Source organism: Dermacentor albipictus, chromosome 10, assembly GCF_038994185.2.
Source record: "Dermacentor albipictus isolate Rhodes 1998 colony chromosome 10, USDA_Dalb.pri_finalv2, whole genome shotgun sequence".
Taxonomy (NCBI): domain Eukaryota; kingdom Metazoa; phylum Arthropoda; class Arachnida; order Ixodida; family Ixodidae; genus Dermacentor; species Dermacentor albipictus.
In genome coordinates, this window is record NC_091830.1 from 71,267,692 (window position 1) to 71,288,706 (window position 21,015).

General features: G+C 46.4%; 1 protein-coding gene across 4 annotated transcripts in view; it reads left to right on the forward strand.

The window, feature by feature from the left end:
• LOC135899201 (rho GTPase-activating protein 11A-like) overlaps positions 1-20,595 on the forward strand; it is a 55,478-nt gene extending 34,883 nt beyond the window's left edge. For 2 of the 4 annotated variants that reach the window (XM_065428466.2, XM_065428485.2), the window contains 3 exons: positions 8,347-8,416; positions 10,698-10,919; positions 19,309-20,595. In XM_065428466.2, the coding sequence (XP_065284538.1) occupies positions 8,347-8,416; positions 10,698-10,919; positions 19,309-20,168 (1,152 nt within the window). In that variant the 3' untranslated portion in view covers positions 20,169-20,595. Of the gene's footprint in view, positions 1-8,337; positions 8,417-10,697; positions 10,920-19,308 lie in introns of all 4 variants that reach the window. The other 2 variants (XM_065428460.2, XM_065428475.2) reach the window with 1 other exon arrangement.
• The last annotated feature ends 420 nt before the right edge of the window (positions 20,596-21,015 follow it).

Sequence of the window (21,015 nt, forward strand, 5' to 3'; positions counted from 1 at the left end):
ACAAGAGAGGAGAGCTGGCCCGATAGGCGGAGCAACGCCACGAGCAACGCCAACTTCCGGTTTCACTTTAGCTTCACAAAGAGTGACGTCAGGGCTGCTCCTGAGTTTCCTTCCTCCGTGAGTCGACCCGTCCAACAACCATGCAGTGACCGTAATCGCAGTGATGATAGTGAGAGCATTTTTCACGAATGGCCACTTAATGGCTGTCTCTCGAACTGGCGTGTGGCTTCTTGCAGCCAGTTCTATAGCAAAGCCCGGCCAAGCCCAGCCAAAACTCGTCAAAAGCCAAAATGGCCGTTGGAGCGCGTTGGCTGCTTTAGCTCAGGCGGGTTCGCGGTGCTAAGTTGCGACGCATCATGCGGAAACGTTTTCACAGCTACTACGTAACAGCGGGGTTCCTTACACATTGGATCCTATGGAAGCTATGCCGGGACCGGATGAAAACGACGTAGCAGCTGGGAAAATGCAGCAGTGAGGAACGTAACATCGGGGCTCTACTGTATTGCTAAGTGCGAAAGCATGCGGGAAGATAGAGCCGATTAGCCACCGACAGGAACGTAGATTGTGTGGGATACGTAGCAACAAACTTGATGCTGCTTCATCAGTCATTAACCTAACCCTCATGCGTGATCTCGGGACCAATCACTCGTGAGCCAGCCGCGTGAACGTATTAATGGCAATCATTCCACAGCGGCTTGCAATCTGTTACCACATCGAGCAGCGGCGAATTTTTGTCACAGCCACACTGCCTACACCATTAGGCCTTATCTGCGTTGCTCATCATCGGGTGGCGGCGAATAAAGTTACGGCTTTGTACAAAATCAAACTAGATCTATCAGCTGCAACCGCAAGACACTCGTGAAGCTGACAAACTGCCTCACAAACAAAAGCAAGGGAAAGTTATTGACAGCCGCCAACTTTGTGACACACCGTTTGGTGTTCTCGTTACTGCTGATGCTGTTCGTGGACGCACATCGACCTCTTTTCGTAGCTTCGAGCAACCGTATATAAGACTAGCTTTGGACTTTGAGAAAACGCACTTATTGTGACCCTCCAGATTTCAGAATCATTGACAGGTGGCAAATCATGGCAAACCTGACAATTTTAGAGGTTTAGCATGTCCAGTGTTCCAATAAATGCAAGCGAACTGTGCGTTTTGCGAGATAAGCGGAGGCGCAAACCTGAGCAGCCTGCATGGTGCAGCCACCTAGTGGCACAGAGCTCAACCAGACAAACCCAGAGCTAATATTGCGGTAACCAAGTGTAGTCTACTTCGCCACTTGGATAAATTTTTGGCGGTGGTGTAGTCGTTCAGCAAGAAACTCTTCAGCAAATATTCTTTCAAGAGTACTTCACCTTCTGCTGTTAAGACCATTCCGCAGACCAGGTTGGACTTCAAAAGACTACTGCCTCTCAACACAACCTTTGTACTTCCTTACAGGTTGCGCAAGTGATGATGTTCTTATTTTAAGAGCTTTTGCCACGTCTTACAGTCTTCATTGCACACCTGTGTAACAGTATTCAATATCAAATTGCTCTAAGTTTGAGCCCTCTCAGGATGGTTTCACTTGTATACCCTTGACATATTCTTCAAATTGAGATGGAGCAGTAACGGATAGATGTAAACGAACACGTATACAGATAGCGGTTTTACCTTGGCATAAATAAACTTGTTCTATGTAATTAAGAGCACTCCTACTTTAGCCTACCATTCTTGCACTGATGCGGGGCCGCTCATAATGTGTGATCAGAACCATTCAGTGAAACATGTACATTTTATAATGCCCCGTTATTTTGGAATTGAATGTGATCTAACATGAATTTGTTACCTTACCAACCTGTCTGTTATATAATCTAATTTTTATGGCACCAAATATTAACAGATTAAAAGTGTAAAATAAACAGAAATAACTGCTTTCGGGGCTCATACGGCTCAACCCTGCTGCTGATTTGCTACTTGTAGCATGAGCCCTATTGTGAGGAGGAATGGGACAGCATCATTCCGCCTTGAACTTAACTGTCCCATTATTCATAAGCTATGTCACTCAAAGAAAGAAGCCTTGAACGGCAAAAGTTATCCCATTAGGCCCAAATTTGTTATTGCATATGAACTAGCACACTGGTGTATCTGCTCGAAGGCAAATTAGTATTCTGCCAAGCTGTTCATATTTGAGAGAGGTACAATTCACGCAGCAGATACTTGCTTTTAACATGTTAATCGGGTGATTTCCAGTGACGGTATCTTTGAGGTGTTGAGCACGTCCATTATTACAGCCACGCTTTGGTATGCCATCTCGTGAGGAGTCCGTGCACATTTTTGAACTAATTGCTAGTGAGATACACGAGCTGTCCCATTTTCCAGCTGTTCCACCTTCTGACTCTCCCCTGTAATGCAGCTTCCACAGGAAAATCTTGCAAACCACTGCGGCAGCGGGCGTGCTTTTCAATAAGGTGGGCCAGCCGATAGGATGGTAGGCTGATGAAGGCGATGGGGAGGAGGAGGAGATGGGGAGCGAATGAACAGAGAACAGGAAAGAAAAATGACGGCAGCACAAAGTGGGCACATGGGGGTTGCCCAGGCTGCAGAGAGGCCGCTGTTTATCAGCATCACGCGCTCCACACTGTGTCAGTGTGGAGTGCACAATGACAATTTCTGCTCTCCACGATGACGGACGCAGAGCAGATATTGTGCGTGCGACCTTAACTGCTGTCAGCTTAAGTGATGTTCTGCAAGTTTAGTTCAGAGCCTTTAGGCTTTATGTCCACATGCAAACTTTGTTCCTACCAGTATGTGCACAAAGGAACTTGGTAGGTGTTCGCAGTAATCGCCCAAGAAACCAAATTCTGCTTCACATGCACTGCAGTCAGTTGCCTGTGCAGGTGATTGCATGCCCAATCTCAATGGGATCATCTACGAGGACGAACATGTCAAGGGCAAGCAGCCCTTAACGGCACGTGGCCTAACGGCCCTGTTGGCTAGGCCTAACCAGCGCACCTCGTCGGGAGTCTTTAACCAAAGTGGTGATTTGGTGCTGAGTCATTGAAACGCATTGCAGTGGTTGTATTTTACTTGGAAAGAAGAGGAACCATGTCCCCCACGAAAGCCAGGACACGGGCAACACTCGATTGGTGGCAACATTGTTCGCGGTCACCATGATTTTGACGTCACGGCATGCGGATCAGTCCAAGAAATCGAATGAGACAGTGTAAGGCATCTAAAATTTCAATTGCCGTTCTGCATTACTTCTGTGGAGTTGGTGCCGATGCCGAGGGAATTTTGAACGATCGAGCATATCTGAAAGTTCAGTTGGCGACTTACTTACCTCTCTGTAGTTTTTTTTTCCTGTGCTACTTTGTCTGCTTCATACAAAGAGTGCGAGTTCATGAACATTAACCTTTCAATGTTCTTAACATTAAACGGGTGCAAACATCCCAGTCACATGATTCGATTCTCAATTGCAAGCAGCTGCATGGCCTGCATGTTTTGCATGTGTGTAGCCCCTGAAAACTATTCAGTTATAGTGTGGTGCTGCTTATAATGCAAATGTTTGTGACTCTGCCAACTTACGCTATAGGACGTCTATACTGTATAGTCATTTGCTGTAGTGTTGAACTGCACAGAAAAATTAAAAAGTTGATTGCTCCCACTTTGCTACTACTAGCTATACGAGCGACACATCACAAAGAACTCAACTCAGCCCCTGCACTTTTGGTGCTCCCTGCATGTCGGAAACAAAAAAATGCTTGCGTCCCTACTCCTGACGCAATTGCTTGTGGCTTGGTTAGCGCTCATATTTCACTGGCGTGATTTGTGCTGTGATGCGAATAAGGTAAGTACTATCGTGTAATGAAAAGATGTGACAACCTCAGCCAAGTACAGTAGAACCTCATTCATACATTTTGGAAAAAAACACGATAAAAGCATGTTAATCGAGAAAATGTACGATCTGAAGTAACTAAATAAATTGACAGACTCAACTGCATTTGACATCTACGTACTGCAAATTGTTAGGCGAATTGTTGGGCGAATTTTCTCACGAGGTGCCAACACGTGTGGAGCTGGTGTGGCTTCGGGGACCCTAGACATGTTTTGTCGATTTCTTACTGCGCAGTGTTTAATGACGGCGATGGGAAAGTGAAACAAAATGGAACTGGTAGACGATGCCGGATGCCACCGAAACGCAATGTGACGCTTGCGTCGCATCGCCTGCAGCACAGAACTGCAGGGTGTTTGAATTATCGCCTGCTAAAAGCAAGCAGTACACTACCAACGGCACTTCGTCCAACGCATTGTAAAACAGATAGGTGGAGATGCTTATCGCAATAGGTTTGGTAGCGAGAGCACTTAATGCGGCGTGCGACGATCTGGGAGGTGAATTGCTGGTACCGGAATAAGAAATCGAGTGCACGCAAGCATTTTCGCATGAGAAAGGTGGGAGTGTATTGCAGGGAGGCTGGTGGACTAATGTTTTCAGTCAAGCACACCTCACGCCTTTTCTTGTTTACATGGGATCTAGTGTCCAGAAAACGAACCATACGATCGCAGTTTGGCAATGTAGTGAATGCTGGTGCCGAACAATTGGGTTTTTCGGGAATACAGTGAAACCCCGGTTATATGTTCCCCGGTTTTGCGACGAACCGGGTTTTACAACGGATTAGCGCAGTCCCGGTGAAGCAATGCATTAAATCCGGGTTATCTGACGCAATCTTACGCCTGACCTGCATTATATGATGACCCTTGCGAAGCACAGGATAGAACGGCAGATGAAAGAAAAGTGGTGCGGGTCTCTTTCCTCGCTCCATCTCTCCACATGCATCTCCACAATTACTTTCTCCCTCTCTTCTCAGTGGCGTCGTCTCTCTGGGGAAGCATTTCTCTCCCTCCACGAGCAGCCGCCCATGACGCCCACTGTGCTGAAATAGTGCCTTTTCTTCTCCACAATCACTTTCTCCCTCTCTTCTCGGCGTCGTCGCCTGTTCTCGCATTGGGGAAGCATTTCTCTCCTTCCAGTTTCCCGGCAGCAGATTGCCGATGAGGTAGTTCGGAGAGGCCTAGGTTTATCGCACGTGTTCTTCGTCTTAATCCTAGCAACCAGCACTCAGCGGAGGTTTTGAGTATTGTGGAGCAACGCGATACATGATGTCCCAAAAGCGGACAGTTCTGTCGCTCGGCGATAAGCTGAATATGATCAAGGAAGCGGAAAAGCGGCATGGAGCTACGAAAGCCAGCATTGCCCGGCACCTTAAGATATCTTCACTAAGACGATCTTCACTTAAGACGATCCTCTTCACTTAAGACGATCGGTGATGTTGCGGTTACAAAGCGTTGATATTGCAGAATGCCAACAAGTTCGGGCTCAAGCGGAAAGCGGCAAAAGAAGGACAGCATGAGAAGTTAGAAAAGATTCTCGTCAAGTGGCTGCATCAAGCATGGAGCTCTGTGATCAACGTTGGCGGCGCCATTCTAAAAGAAAAGGCGGACCTTGTGGCATTGCATCTGGGCATCGAACCGGTGGCTGGATCACCTTAAAAAATGAAACAGGATCGTGTACAGCCGCTCCTGTGGAAAAAGCACTTCCGTGGACGTTTCGACAGTGAACGAGTGGATGGAGTTGCTGCCGGAGCTGCCGGAGGCTGACAACGTTGCGTTCAGCGGCAAGGTGTCACTGGATGACGCCTTCGGGGAGGCTTTGCTTAGTGCCAAAACCACTGCGACATCGGACGAGGACAATGACGATGCCACAGATGCCATGCCTGTGCTTACCATGTTCGCCGAGGTGCTACGGCACATAAACTGCATCCGGAACTTCATCTGTTCACGCGATGCCGCAGAGGACCTCCTTTTGGATGTTGCCCAACTTGAGCGAAAGCTCTTGGTTCACGGATCAAACAAGGTCCAAAAGAAACTTACCGGCCTTTTTTAAAGTTCGCGCCGGCTGGCGGGAATCGTTGCAGTGGGCAGTGGAGTGCCGTAAAGGTTCGTTTGAATAAAGCACGATTGGTACCTGTACTGCAGCATTAATTATTATCGCATTTACTTGTTTGGTAATTTGGGTTTCTAAGCCCTGCAGAGTATGTTAGTAGTTTACATTGAAATATCTCGTAAATCTGTCACACAAGATAAGTAGTATTTTATAGGCATCATTTGTGTTCGGATTTTATGACGCCCACATTTTATGATGCTTTTACGTGGTCCCGAGCAAGTCGTATACTCAGGGTTCCACTGTATATGAACCGATAAAAAGTAAGCATAGCTCTGTTTTGTCATTGTTAGCTCATTGTCATTGTCATTGTCTGTTTTGTCATTGTCATTGTCATTGTTAGCTCTGTTTTGTCATTGTTGTCACAGCTCATACGGGCCTGTTCCGATGATGAGCATCGGCGTAACAGAGCGAACGAGCACAGCGAGAGATGAAAGTGAATGTGGAGCGCTGCAGGGGACTGAAAGATGCGAGGAGGAAAGCGAGAGGAGGGTGCAGTGGAACTATGAGGTGGAAACTGGAGCAGGGTATGGTGAAAGTGTGAGAAGAAAAGTGTAGCACGACGACGGTGGCTGCGAGATAGCACCAGCATAGCACGTATCATCTGGGAGGTCTGTCGACGGTGGCTGCTGTGAAACTTGCCCACGTGTCACCGATGTGTCGGCTCTCGCATCTCGAGATTAGGCGAGGCAGTTCCACCCCACTGGGCTAATTTGCAATGTGGTGCATGAGACAGATTGTCTACGTTAGCCAATATATCATGCAATGAAAACACGTATAGAGCTGCACTCAAATTTTGCGTTGGGAAGTATCATAATCGTAGGTGAATTTTTGTGTTGTCGATTGCGAACGTTGGTGTTGGGAAATCGTACACAATGGAACCTTATCAATGAGCGTCTCTTGTACTTTGGACATCATGTTAAATATGTATACGGTTTGCTATATATAAGCATGTCATGTATATTTTAATGCTAAGCGACATTGCGAAGTTTGTGCTCGTTGGTAATAAGATGAAATGAGTAATTGAAGCTCTAAACAGACTAGTACAAAGGAGCAGACACACTATCGAAATAATATGTATGCACATCACTGTATACATTTATCTATGTTTTATTTACATATTTCTTTTCATACAATAATATATTTCTGTTTTTATAAAAGAATATTGCTGCAGAACCCATTTCACGATGACTCGACGGTAATGTGTTATCACTGAGTCAATATAGTGACACATCGTATTGCCAGCATCGATACAAGATGCGTATGAGGCGTGTACTGCAGCAGGACTCCTTTTTTGCTCTTCCGTAGAAACACTCGGTGACATCCAGTGCCGCCCCCGCAAAGCCTGCACGTGGCGTCTAAAATGCATGGTGCACCAGTGAATGTGAAAGCTGAGAAATGCGTCATGTGGTAAATGGGGGCAATAAACAAAAGCAATAAGCAATATGCAGATGTAAACAAAAACGATTGCAAGCAAGTAATATGTGGCTGCGTTCTTGCTGTCAGATCTGTGCTTTTGTATCATTCATTGTAAGTATAGTTCACAAGCAGGCAAAGATGACTTAGAATAAGAACAGGGCGAACGTTGCTGGCAACTGAAAGATTATTCAGAAAAATGTGCTGCCTTGAATACAAATTCTATATGAATTTCAGCCTTTAAAAAAAAAAAAAACAATACTTACAAGGTAGCATGAATGAAGAAAGTCATGCCCCGCCCCCCACTCTTCCCCCCCTAAAAGCACATCAATAGCATCTCAGAAACGCCTGTCCTGTGTTCTTCCTCGCTTTTGTGCATTTGTGTGCTGCTTACAGTGGATCACGTCAGACTTGCTCGCTTCCTCAACCTTCTGCAGTTATTCCTTCTTTTGCTGCCAAAGTTGCTCCAAATTGTCTCAAAATGTCGCCCTACTGTTTTAGCCTAGTTGGGCATTACAGTTTTAGGTTGTCCATAAAGGTAGCATGGCTTATAGAGTACTGGGTTACTGGGGCTGTGGACGGCAGTAACAATGCCGGTAGCGACATTTAGAGACGCTCTGTCCAACTGCAACATGTTTTAAAAATTTGTTACATGTGTGTTCTCGTCGAATAGCACTTATAAAGGAGACTGCATGTTAACAATTGTGCTGTTACTGGTGCTTCGCAACAGCAATAAAGCAGAATATGCTAGGTCCATGCAAGAATGGCTCTGCGTCCTCCTCGGTTATCACAAGATAGTGTCACCGATGCAGCTGCTTACAGAAATGTCTCCGTTAACACAGTATTCCGCTATGTGTAATACATTTACAGACAAGCTAAAGCTCTGTTTTCTTTTAGTGACACATTTATGGGTGACTGAAGGAAAAGTATTGATTGTCAGCCGTTGCAGGTGGAGGACGAAGCCAGTGCCAAGCCTGAAGATACCAAGGTACTCACCAGTGCAAATCCTGCGGAAACAGGTGAGCTTTGAGGGCTTTACACGAGCAAATACAGTACCTAGTACCTTCTGTGAAACAGGTTACAACGAAAGAAATGCATTTGATGATGGTGCAGTCACTGTCCCGTCTATGTGTATGCCTTTTGCAGTTGTCCAGTTTACGCTAACATCTACTTATTTACTGTTGCACACAAATGTTGACCGTAAGTAGAAAAACTAATGAAAGTGGAGGTTTCCGAATGAGTTGGCTGCAGGACGAGTGCGATGGTTGCGCAAACGTGCTAGTTCCCGAGTGATGTGTTCAGCACAGGTAACCCAATAATTTTAAGCCGTTCAATAAAGATGCTTTGTCTTGCATGGCCTGCAGATTTGTCTTGATTTAGACAAAGCAATTTTTTATTTGGCCATTGTCACCATTTGGCTCTCTTTAAAATGGTTCACGGCGCTGTAATATACCGAGCTCCTTTGATGAATGGGAAAAAACTATATACGGTGATGAGCTGTTTTCTTGTTTCATTACTGTCATTGTAATAGCACACCAGATATGATCTATCTGTTGCTTTGCATTCACAAACTTCTTTCTTGCTGAGAAATCCAGTTTTTGATGACATGTTTATCAAATAATGCAAATAAGCTTTTTTTCCCCTGCCATACGTAGCTCACTCTACGCGTGGCAGGTGTACATAAAACTGTGAGCCACGTGGGCATAAAAAACGCTGCCAAGGAAGGCAGTCGCTGCCCTGATAATGACAGAATGCAGAAAAAGAATGCCAGGAAAATTAAAGATGCAAAAAAAAAAACTGCAAAACACAGTGCCAATTGATTTGCCCTGTTTGCACCATGAACACATGCACCTAATTCTTTAGCAAGAAAAATCAATGAGGTTCTAATATTTGCTGCACAATTGCAGCTGGTTTCCTAAAGTTGGCTTTGCTGCACGGTTTGATGTCAACTTGGCTGCGACACATTTGTGTCACACATTTGTGCAAACGAACTCCACGAAGACGGTTTTGGTTTCACATCTGATTGCACTGCCTGGAAAATTTTCAGCCAAATTTTCTCTCTAAAAAAAAAAAACAATGCAGCACGCGGTAGAATTGGATAATTACGGCGAGCTACAGGGGTTATTGCTTTAAAATCTTCCTCTTCCTGTGGCAGGCCGAACATAAACGTTTTCGACGGGAGATGTGTGTCTAGCACATTCACTGTCCCCTGAGTTCCTCCGAGACGGATGCTGCCATTGAAGGGGTTGCCACAGTGGTCAGGGACTTGCATACTGACTGGTCAAGTTCCAATTACCTGGCAAAGTTTAGGATTGAAATAACGAAACTTTTTGGCCTTGGAAATGCATGTGCGCTGATCAGGACCTTCAGTTGTGGTAGAATTAATTGAAAAATTGAATTTACCAGAGTTCAACCAACGGAAATCTGTATGTTTAAAGCATTTTAATAAAATGAGTTTGAAGGAAAACAACGGCTAGGTGCTTGCTCTCTGCCATCGTGTGGTGCTTACCTCTTCAAATGTTGTTTTACATAAGGCGTATCATTCGAGTGGCTAGTAGGTGCTTTCCAAGTCTGGTAGATGTGGAATTGTTAATGCTCGCATGTCTGATGTTCCTGTAGAAAATTCTCGCGTACAGTCCACATTTTGGGATCTTCTTAAAACTCGCTGAAGAATTGAAAATTCACAATCCATTTTGCAGCCGTATGCATTTCATGATTGTGAAGATTCAAGAAAGCTGGTGAAAGTAAATTTTCAAGTGAAAGATATAACTGGTGCCTAAAGGGGATATTGTTGGCATGTGTGGTGTCAGGACTTCTCGAACTGACTGGGAAGTAAGCCTAAGTCGTCACAAGAGCACTTGGGCGGAAACATGGAGACGAACTGTTGGGAAAGAAACAACGGCTTGATTCCATATCCCATTTTGTAAGCTTCCTCCAGTCTGGCAGCAACACGGCGATGCCCTGCATGTGGTACATGGCAGTTTCACACGTTTGCTAAATTTAGCAGACAACTATTTAACAGAAATGTCAAATTGAGGAAGAGCCTCCACGCAACAGCACGCTCCCAAAGCCTGCTGTTTGTGCAGCATCCTGCCTGTCTTGTGTGCAACCCCTCGTAAGACCTGTTGTAGTGCACCTCCTTCTTCTGGGTGTTGCTGTTGTCACGTCTTTCTTGTTCTGACGAACAGCTTGGAATGCCTGCTCTAACGGTCTGCATACCAGCTGCTGTGCCGCATCCTGTCCTCTTGTTTCCGCCCTGCCTCATACTGCGGTTGTTGAGGACCATGTTGGCTGTTGCAGCTGTCGCAGGCCAGGAAGAAGAGAGCCCTTTCAACAACCACACCCCGCAGCCAGAGCCAGAGCCCGCTACCATGCCAGCGGTGCCACAGACCGTGCACTTCCTTCGCGGCACCAGCACCACGTCGTCGACCAAGAGCATCCTTCGGCGTGGTCGGCCCAACTCCCTTCGGCCAGGGTTCCCGTTGCGGCATAGCCCTGGCACCAGGAAGCACTCCAGCACGGGTTTGTGTTCACTGGCTACTCTGGCAACATTAGCATTAGTGTAAATCGAAATGCGAACAGCAAATACAGTGGAACCTCGATTATACGACTTTCTCGGAACCGTGAAAAAGCGTCGTGAAATGCGGGTGTCGTAAAATCTGAGCAGAAATTATGCCTTTAAAAATACCACTTATTTCGCGCGACGGATTTGCGAGAAACTTCAATGTAAACTGCTATAACATACTCTGCAGGGCTTGGAAACCCAAATTACCAAAAAAGTAAATGTGATAGGAATTAATGCTGCAGTACAGGTACCAATCATGTTTTATTCAAAAGAACCTTTATGGCACTCCACTGCCGCGATTCCCGCCAGCTGGCGAGAACTTTAAAAAAGTCGGTAAGATTCTCTTGGACCTTGTTTGATGCGTGAACCAAGAGCTTTTGCTCGAGTTGGACAACGTCCAAAAAGAGGTCCTCTGCGGCATCATGTGAACAGATGAAGTTCCAGATGCCGTCTATGTACCGTAGCACCTCGGAAAACGTGGTAGGCACAGGCATGGCATCTGTGGCGTCGTCATTGTCCTCATCCAATGTCGCAGCGTTGTCAGCACTAGGCAAAGCCTCCTCGATGGCGTCATCCAGCGGCACCTCACTGCAGATCGCAACATTATCATCTGCCTCCGGCAGCTCCGGCAGCGACTCCATCCACTCGTTCACCGTCGAAATGTCCACGGAAGTGCTTTATCCGCAGGAGTGGCTGTACACAATCCTGTTTCGTTCTTTAAAGCGATCCAGCCGCCCGTTCGATGCCTGAAAGTCGTCAATACCCCGACACAATGCCACAAGGTCCGCCTTTTCTTTTAGAATGGCGCCGTCAACGTTGATAGCAGAGCTCCGTGCTTGGTGGAGCCACTTGACGAGAATCTTTTCTAACTTTTCATGCTGTCCTTTTTTTGCCGCTTTCCGCTTGAGCCCGAACTTGTTGGCATTCTGCAATATCAACGCTTTGTAACCGCAATATCACCGATCGTCTTAAGTGAAGAGTGAAGATCGTCTTAAGTGAAGATTGTCTTAGTGAAGATATCTTAAGGTGCAGGGCAACGCTGGCTTTCGTAGCTCCATGCCGCTTTTCCGCTTCCTCAATAATATTAAGCTTATCGCCGAGTGACAGAACTGTCCGTTTTCGGGACATCGTGCATTGCGTTGCTCCACACAACTCAAAACCTCCGCTGAACGCTGGTCACTAGGATCACAACGAAGAACACATTGGATAAACCTAGGCTTCTCCGCGCTACCTTGTCGGCGATCTGCTGCTGGGAAACTGGAAGGAGAGAAATGCTTCCCCAACGCGACGAGAGGCGACACTGCTGAGAAGAGAGGGAGAAAGTGATTGTGGAGGAGAAAAGGCGCTATTTCAGCACGGTGGCACTTTTCTTTTGTCCGCCGTTTTGTCCCGCGCTTCACGAGGGTCATCGTATAACGCGGGTCAGGCGTAAAATTGCATCGGGTAACCGGGGTTTTTAAGGCATTGCTGCTGTGGGGCTTCGCCAGGACTGTGCTAATCCGTCGTAATACCCGGGTCATTGCAATACCGGTGGACGTATAAACGTGATTCCACTGTAACCGTTCACTGTAGCTGTTATGTGCCGTTACATAGAAGTACAGCGTGCAGTTGCTGAGTTGCCAGCTCCCTACCTTGTAGTTGTCACAACTACATTGTTTAGTCGGAATTACGCCACAGTTACAAATGTAGGTGAACCTGAAAATGAACCTGGAGTCTGGAAATGCAGGGTCACACTGACACTGCAGATTGTGGAATGTTTGACTGGTGGCAAATCACGCCGAACCTGACAATGAAACGGAGCAGACGGCACCTGTTCTTTACTGTGGACACCGGCAATACGAGTCGTGTGATGTGCAGCCCTTTTGTCTCTCGTGCAGATTGTTCGTATGATAACCCACCTGCCATAAAGTTGGGTAGCCCTTGTGCGTTCAAGAAAAGCTGGAAAGTAAAACTTTATATGCAGTAGTTAAAAGACACCCGGAAAACACAGGCCAAATATTAAACTGAAAACCTGATTGGTATTCAGTACAACAAAGCGTCACTAGTTCATTAGTTTTAGAAGGAAGAAGAAAAGCACTTGATTCTATTCAGCAGAAATTCTATTGGCAAGAAAAAGTATTTGTCAGACCTCCATACGTTAGAGCTGAGCTGTAAGCTGTACTGGCGTACTAATACTTCCCTTTAATAAGAGTAGACCGTACTTTATGGCTTAAGTTGTATGTGCCTATGTTTCTGATAGCTTGCTAGATTCTTGTTATGCAGTGCTAGGAGACTTACGAGCGTGTGCAGCACCATATTTTCTTGCCCAGAATTCGTAAGCATTAAATTTGGTGAAAATGTATTTCTTATGTTCACTTCGATGTTTGGCATTGTTTTCTTAATCCGATTTGATTTACAATTCAAAATCTACTGGTTGGTTTCGCACGCCTTTACTATTAACCCTCATAACCCCCGCCCCCCTTTTGTTGTGTCCGTGGGATTTTTATGAATTCTGAAGATTGCAGGTAGGTACATATGTGCATGTGAAAAAATGTGCTTGTCGGTCCCCATACCTTTCATTAGAAGTCTGTACAGTGAAAGGATGCTAGCGTACAGCTTAGGCCACTCACAACGTGACCGCTTATAGTGAAGAATTGTCTATAACATAGCCTTTTGTCACTCCAATACTGGTTATAATGCAGCTTCCGTAGGAAAATCCTGCATAGAAGCGCAGTAGGAGCGCCCTTCTCTGAACAAACAAGGAATGAAAAAAAGAAAACACCAGCGCTATGTGGCTGCACGTGTGTTGCCTAGGCAACAGAGAAGCCTTTGCACGGCCACTTATCAACGGTGCACCCTCGGCACTGAACATGTGTGCGTAGTCGCTCTTTAGGCTCTTCAGTTGGTGAGCGCCCTCAGCGATGCGCGTTGTCGTTAAGAGCAGATACGGCGCATGAGACCTTGACAGTTTAAACAAGTTTACTGATGAGCTTTTAGGCCTTATGTCCACATGCGAGGTTCCGCCGCTCCTACAAGTATGCATTCATGCAAACTTGGTAGGCATTCGCAGTAGTTGCCATGTCTGATCACTGGAGATATCAAACTCTGCTTTAAACACGCTTCTACCAGTTCAGTCCATGCATGTAATTGTATGCCCAATCTGTGCGTAATTGTCTACGGGTATGAACATATCAAGGTAAAGCTTCCCATGGTGACATGCTGCCCAACACCACTGTAGCTAAGCCTAACCAGGGTTCGGGTTTGGTGCCAAGTCAACGAAATGCGTCGCAGTGGCTGTACGGTACTTGGAATACAGAAGAACCACCTTAACAATGAAAGTGAGAGCACTGCTGGAATGGGCAACACTCCAATGGCGGCAACATGGTTTGCGGTTGCCATGTTTTTGACGTTGTGCGCTTGCAGATTGGTTCAAGAAATCGAACGAGACACTGTACAGCGTACAAAATTTCTGTCGCTGTTCCACATTAATTCTGTGAAGTTGGTGGCGGTGCCACAGGAAATTTCGAGTAATCAAGCAGGTCTGAAAATTTATTCAGCGACTTACTTTCCTTTTCATTTTTTGTTTCTGTGTTACTTTGTCTACTTCATGCAAAGACTAGATTCCATGGACATTAACCTTTCAACGTTCGTAATGTTAAACGGATGTGAACATTCCAGTCGCATGCTTCAATTCTCAATTACACGCGGCTGCTTGGTCCACATGTTTTGCACTTTTGCAGCCCAGAGAGAAGCCTAGTTGCTGCATGCTACGTTTCTCAGCTGTACTCTCATGACTTACGCTATAAGTGGTCTATGCTGTACTTATGCTGATGCACTTTGTACAGGCAAGTTTCTGAATTGGCGAAAATTGGCAACACTAGAATCGCTTAAAATTTCACCAATATCTAAAAACTGTGTTGGTTTTCAGTATTTACTGTGCCAAGTTTGTTGCTGCTTGTGTGCTGTGTCTTAAGATAAATTATTGTGAAGAGTGATTGTATCCCTGAAAAAATCAGTGCTCAGGGCAACCTTTCAAAAATTGTTTTGAAGAACTGGGGTTTAGTATTAATATTGCTATTTATTTAACGCTGAGAGAGCTGGGTAATTGTGACAAGCTTTATGGTATTACCATGACACTCGCAATGCCTTTATGTGAAAGAGAGAGGGAGTAGTATGACAAAAAAAAAATGTGTAGAGGTAACGGTAAAGTACGAAAAGAGCAGGGTACACAACCAGGTGTGGCAAGTGAAGTTATAAGTTCCTCAGGTATGATATCACGTCCGAGGGCGACATTTCGTTGCTGAGGTATACGAAATGCATTGAATCCTATGGGCATCTGCCGAGGATAGGAAAATGTTTTGACCTCCTTGCAGGCATTGCTCTGCTCAAAAGAATGTGTTAGCATTGAATCGACATAGCAGCACGAAGTATTGCCACTGTCAAAACAAATTATGTTTGTGTGAGGTGTGTATTGCTGCAGGCTTCCTCTTTCGCGCTTCCCTAAGAACACTTGGCCATCTAGCACCACCACAGTACAGCCTGCACGTAGCTGCTGAAATGCACGGTTCGCCGGTGCATGTGAACGCAGGGAAGTGTAGCATGCCGGAAACCGGGCTCCTTTCTCGCACTTCATCGTCGATGCGCTGCACCATCTTGTGGCACTGCCAAGAAGTTCGTGCATGACCTCTGAGACGAGAAGCATGGCGTGGTGGTGCCTGCAAATGCGCAGGAGAATTGTCCCCTCGCTTGCTGCACACTCGGTGGCGCGGACTCGGTCACCCAAGTTGGCGAGAGGTTCATTGAAGAGTAGTACATAACCGATGTGTTCGTGGCGCAGCTCGCTATAGCGTTGGCTTGAAGGGCATTCGTTGAAAACCAGCACGTGCCCAGTGCATTTGTGGCACAGCTTGCTAATGTGGCGGTTTGCTGTCTTGAGCCATTGTGAGATGGGTTCGATTCCGCTCAGCATTGGAGAAATTTAAGCAATGTTTTTCGTCAATGTAGGGCAGCACGTTCTCAGTGGCACATAACCTAGTTACCCTAGTTGGTGTTAACGACATTCACTGAAGAGGAACACACACCTACTTACCAGTTCTCCAAGTCTGATCAAAGAGCTTCTTCGAACGGCGGTACCTACCCAGTACCACATCTTACAGTGACCCTAGTCGGCGGGAAAGAGTTTCGTGTACACATTGCCACATACTTACTGAGCCAAGTTGGTTCGACTGTAGGTTTCAAAGCCTGCTACTTCAGCACACAGCCCAATGCACTAGCCATTCGATTACAGACTACCTAGTGACCCAGGCAGGCCGGGAAACGGTTACGAACATACATACACACCGTGTATACTTGCGTATTAGCCAAACTCTCTTTTGTATATCACTTGGCTGCAGATTGTACCCGAGTCAGGCTTATAGCTACGCATTAACACGCTGTAGTGCCACTGCAATTGCTGTGTAGAATAGTGCAACATCTGGTGACAGATTATGAACATTTTATTGAACTGTTCATCGTCGCTTTTGTGCTCACCACTGCTGCACGAGCTCACCTCATTGGCGCGCTCCCAAAGCTGATCATCTTCGGTGCCGTTCAAGGTGTTTGATAGTCCCATGACTAAAAAGCTGTTTCTGATAGTGTCCGCCAACAATGAATGCCACACATTCAGGATCCATAAACACGCTTGCTGAGGAGACTCTCTCTTATGTTGCCCTGTTGCAATTTTTTCACAGCTGCCCACTTCCATCCACTTGAAGTATCACTGCAGAAATCTTGTGTTAAATGGCCAGTTTACACAAACGTAGAGCGGCTGGAGCACAATTGTCGAGGCACCTGGAATCGCGGCCAAGTCTGTTCGAGAGTCAGAGAGCCAGATCTTCACTTAGTCTTTTAGATGCCCTCTAAAGCTGTCAAAAACAAGGGCTTTGCGCCATAGTAGGCCTCCTGGTTTGTCCTGCCACACTGTTTTTAGCCAGTTTATGACCAGCCTGTCAGACGTCCATCCCTTCTCTTCAACCCGGTCTGTGATATCCTGGGGGAACTGCTCTTTTGGCAAAGACTTTCTTTTAAGTACAACATAAGGTGGAAGCTTCCTTGCATCACCATGCACCTTTGCTGTTCGACGCCAGTTGTGCACACGGATTTGCTTTTATCAACTCTGGCTTCAATGGTGCAATTTCATGACTCATCGAGCCAGATGGGCCTGGTGTGCGTTGCCAATCTATAACAGGTTATACTCATGCTCCCTCTAAAGCGCATTTACAAAGCAACAGAATTTCATTATTTGGTCCTCATATTCTGCTGCTCGTAGCTTCTGGCACAACATCGTTCGATGGAGAACGGAGAGTTAGTGCCAATTTATAAGATGCTGAAGTCATCCTCTACTTGCTTTGAAGTCTGCAGGTTGAATGTCCTTGAGCAAAGCAAATCGATTGCTATTACGGGGATCATTTCTGTTCAACCCACATAGCCGTTGTTTCCAGTGGTGAAAATGTAGTCGACGAGGTCCCCTTCAAGTTTCGTAAACTTGCATTTTTTTCCCAAGGAAAGCCTTTCATGGCCTCAGCGAAGTATTGCATTTACAGACACCAGCAGTGTACACCCTCTTTGTCGACACTGAACTTGTGCCCAGTTGCCCGTTTACCATGTTCTTCAGCGTATTTTATAACTTGAAGTTTGAAGCCCACAGTGTAGGACCGTCTGTGCTAGCCCATTGCTTCTGCTTCTTTGTGTTCGAAAGCACGACGCCTACTACACGACATTAGAGCAGCACAGCACACACAACACTAGACTCCACCAGAAAACAGACGAAGTGGCACTAGCAAGTTGCCATGAAAAACGGAAGACAGAAGCAGTGGAGGTGTTGCATCACGGAACAATGATGACGATGTTCGGCGAATGGCAAGAAACGACCTGGCGTCATCTTGTAGTAGTTTGCAGAACTATAGAACTATGTGACAGGCGAAACTTTTGTTTTAGGAGGCGCCTTTATAATTCATTTCTTTTCAAAATTTTTGAATCCCAAGGCGAGGAGTGGCAGTTACACACGATGGCAGCTCATACAAGAGTAAATATGGTAGACACAACATATAGACACAGTAACACCTTAACTTGAAGTAGTAATAACCAGAAAGAATTTCAAGATAAGCATATCTTGGAGATAAGCAAAGTTGCGGAAATTGCAGTGAGGAACCTAGTTCTTTATAAAAAATTCACCACTACTGACAAGCTTTTCAAGAAGAGCTTCTAAACTAGCTCTTTTTAAGTGTTTCGAAGAAAAATATAAAAACACCAGAGATATCAACCAGCTCTGTTTTGCGGCACTGCCATTTTATTCAGTGCAGAAAAACTGCGTAAGGCTGGTCTGCTTTGCGGTAGCACTTGGACCTAAAAGGACATCATTGAGCTGCTTCCAGTGTCGCATGAGCCAATTGTTCCTGCCGCTCCACTCAACTTTATTTGGCAGCAAGCGAAGCATGTTTCTTGTTTCGGCGGATGTTGGCACCTTTCGATGTCCTTCGTCATCGTCCCCGTTGGCTTTACTGTCGTCCCCTCCATTTGTAGCCATCCGAGCTATTTCGGCACCAGTAAATTCACTTGTCACCAGTACACCCTGTTCTCATAGCATGCACTCATGAAAGTTCACGTTGCTTTCTGTGCCACCATTCCCAGTTAAGTCCATGCCACTTGCGTTGCAGAGAACAAAATTCTACACAATACACATGGCATGTGCATTTTTATTCTACGTTGTGTGGAATGAAAGATGTGTGTCGTGTGTATTGTGTAGAATAAAATTTTAATGGAAATCGCGCCTCTGATAGTAAATCATATGCATTGCATGAAGCAAACAAAACTGCGTCTAGCGTGCCATTTTGCAGGGCCCTACCTCTGCACACGTCTGTCTTGTCACATGACATGCCACATGGTTGCTTGACAATGCTTTAATGCTGCTAGGTTGGGACTTCACATTCGGGAAAAGCATCCTCCTCGTGGTAAGCGGGGCAGCCTTGCTCAAAGCTTGTTAAATGGTCCGGTGGTGGAGAAGGTGTTGTTCCCCTCTCGGACAAGATTTCGAGATATCCGCAAGTTGGCCCAAAAATACTTCGAGATGAAAGGAAGTAAATACATGGCACATATGGGAAATGGTTCGGTGCCGTGGCAAATTTTGACTTAGCCAATTTTTTTAGATATGCGAATTTGAGTTAATGAGTTATTTCGGTACATACCTACATACATAACACCCAGAAAGTGCGTGAAGTACTATAAGAATGCTGGCACACTAATAGTGCCGCTGTCTTTTTTAATGTTGCGCTGTGATGCCCTTGCAACAAACTTTTGGCGCTTAAATCATGTCTTCACTTTCACACACAGGCAGCAGACCAAAGCGCCCAGTCGGCAAGGAAAACCTGGAGAGCAGCCTGCGTTTCGCTTCGCAAGGGGAGTCCATCTTCAACGCACCTACAATGGCATACCTTGCGGCTGTCAAGGCCCGCAGGGAAGCGTTCATTTCACAGCTGGTGTCCACAGGCCCACCTGGTCCAGAGCACGACTCTCAGCTTCATCGAGAGGGCAGCGTCAAAGTGCCGCACTGTCACCTGGAGGCAGTTGTTGAAGCACCGCTCACACCCGTCACAGAAGAGCCGAAGCAAGATCGCGACACTCTGCCCTCGGAGAAGCAGCAGGACGACGAGGTCGAGGACATGGATGTGGATGATGATCCAGACACGGACCGGGCAAACAATGCGGTAGAGGCAAGTCAGCTGTGCCCCCAGTCGTCTGCTCCAGCTGCTGCCGTCTCCGACTCGGCCGCACCTCCTGCGTTGCATGAAAGGCACGAACAGACGATTTCTGGTCCATTGTGCAAAAGGGACGAGCAGACGCTGCCATCTGCGTCTGCCAAGGCTCCGCCCACTTGCACAGACAGCTTCTCCTTTGCACTGCCGACGGTTCCTCCCGAGCCGTCTGCCTCAAACAAGCGGGAGAGCATCATCGAGATCCGCGAGCGCAACGCAGGCATGGTGCGGAGCAGTGTGGAAGTGTTCAACAGGGCCGCTGCTGCAGTCCACCAGAGCAGTGCGGTGACGCGCAGCCGCCGAACGGCGGTAACACGCAAGGGCTCCGCCACTGGAGCCAGTAGGCCACCGCTGCGGGAAACGAACTTCCGGTGTCCTGCCAGTCCGCAACCGGCTGCTACAAGGCGGGAGCGGCGCGACTGGCAAATGGAACTCTAGGAGCACGTGCCTGTCCAAGCTTTTAGGCCTCGATGTCAACGCTATTTGCTAGTGACTACCGAAGTGGTGTTGAAGCTGCTCTTGAAGTGTCCATGTATGGGGGAGTTGTGGGTTTACCTCCTGCTTGGCTTTCAAATGGGGTGAAAAGACATGACAAGCGTTGCTTACAAGTTGTGATTTTAATGGAATGCCTCTCCTTGACTTCTTTTTTTTTTGGTATCACCTAATATCTGAAGATTTTAGCTTTTATATTTCTAGTAAGGTCAGCTCCTTGATTCCAAGCATGCAGTAGCTATTGACTAGGGCTAATCATGACTCGGGAGCTATGCGTTCGATTCCAAATGAGAGAGAGGGGGGGGTATGACAAAATTCAATTGACATGATTTAAATAAATGACAATGCTTTTGTTCTTTCAAGTTTCTCACAACATTTGTTGAATCATCCATTCATTCAAATTATGACACTGACGTAATAGTTCTGCGGAAACTCGCAAGGTGGAGTTAAGTAATCAATAAAGGGAGAATCTGACATCCACCTGTTCGTAGCGATTGCTACAAAAGAAACCCATACGGGTTCCTCGAAAGAAAAGCTTCGCAGTTGAAGAAAAATTCGTCCTGGTCTGGGACTCGAACCCGGGACCACCGCCTATCCGGGACAGCCGCTCTGCCATCTGAGCTAACCAGGCGGCTAGGCAATGACAGGCGAAGTCGAATTTGTCAACAACTCGAGGCAAAGGAAAGCATAATAGTTCTGCAGAAACCCGCAAGGTGGAGAGGTCTCCACCTTGCGGGCTTCCGCAGAACTATTATGTCAAACTCTTTCCTTTGCTTCGAGTTGTCGACAAGTT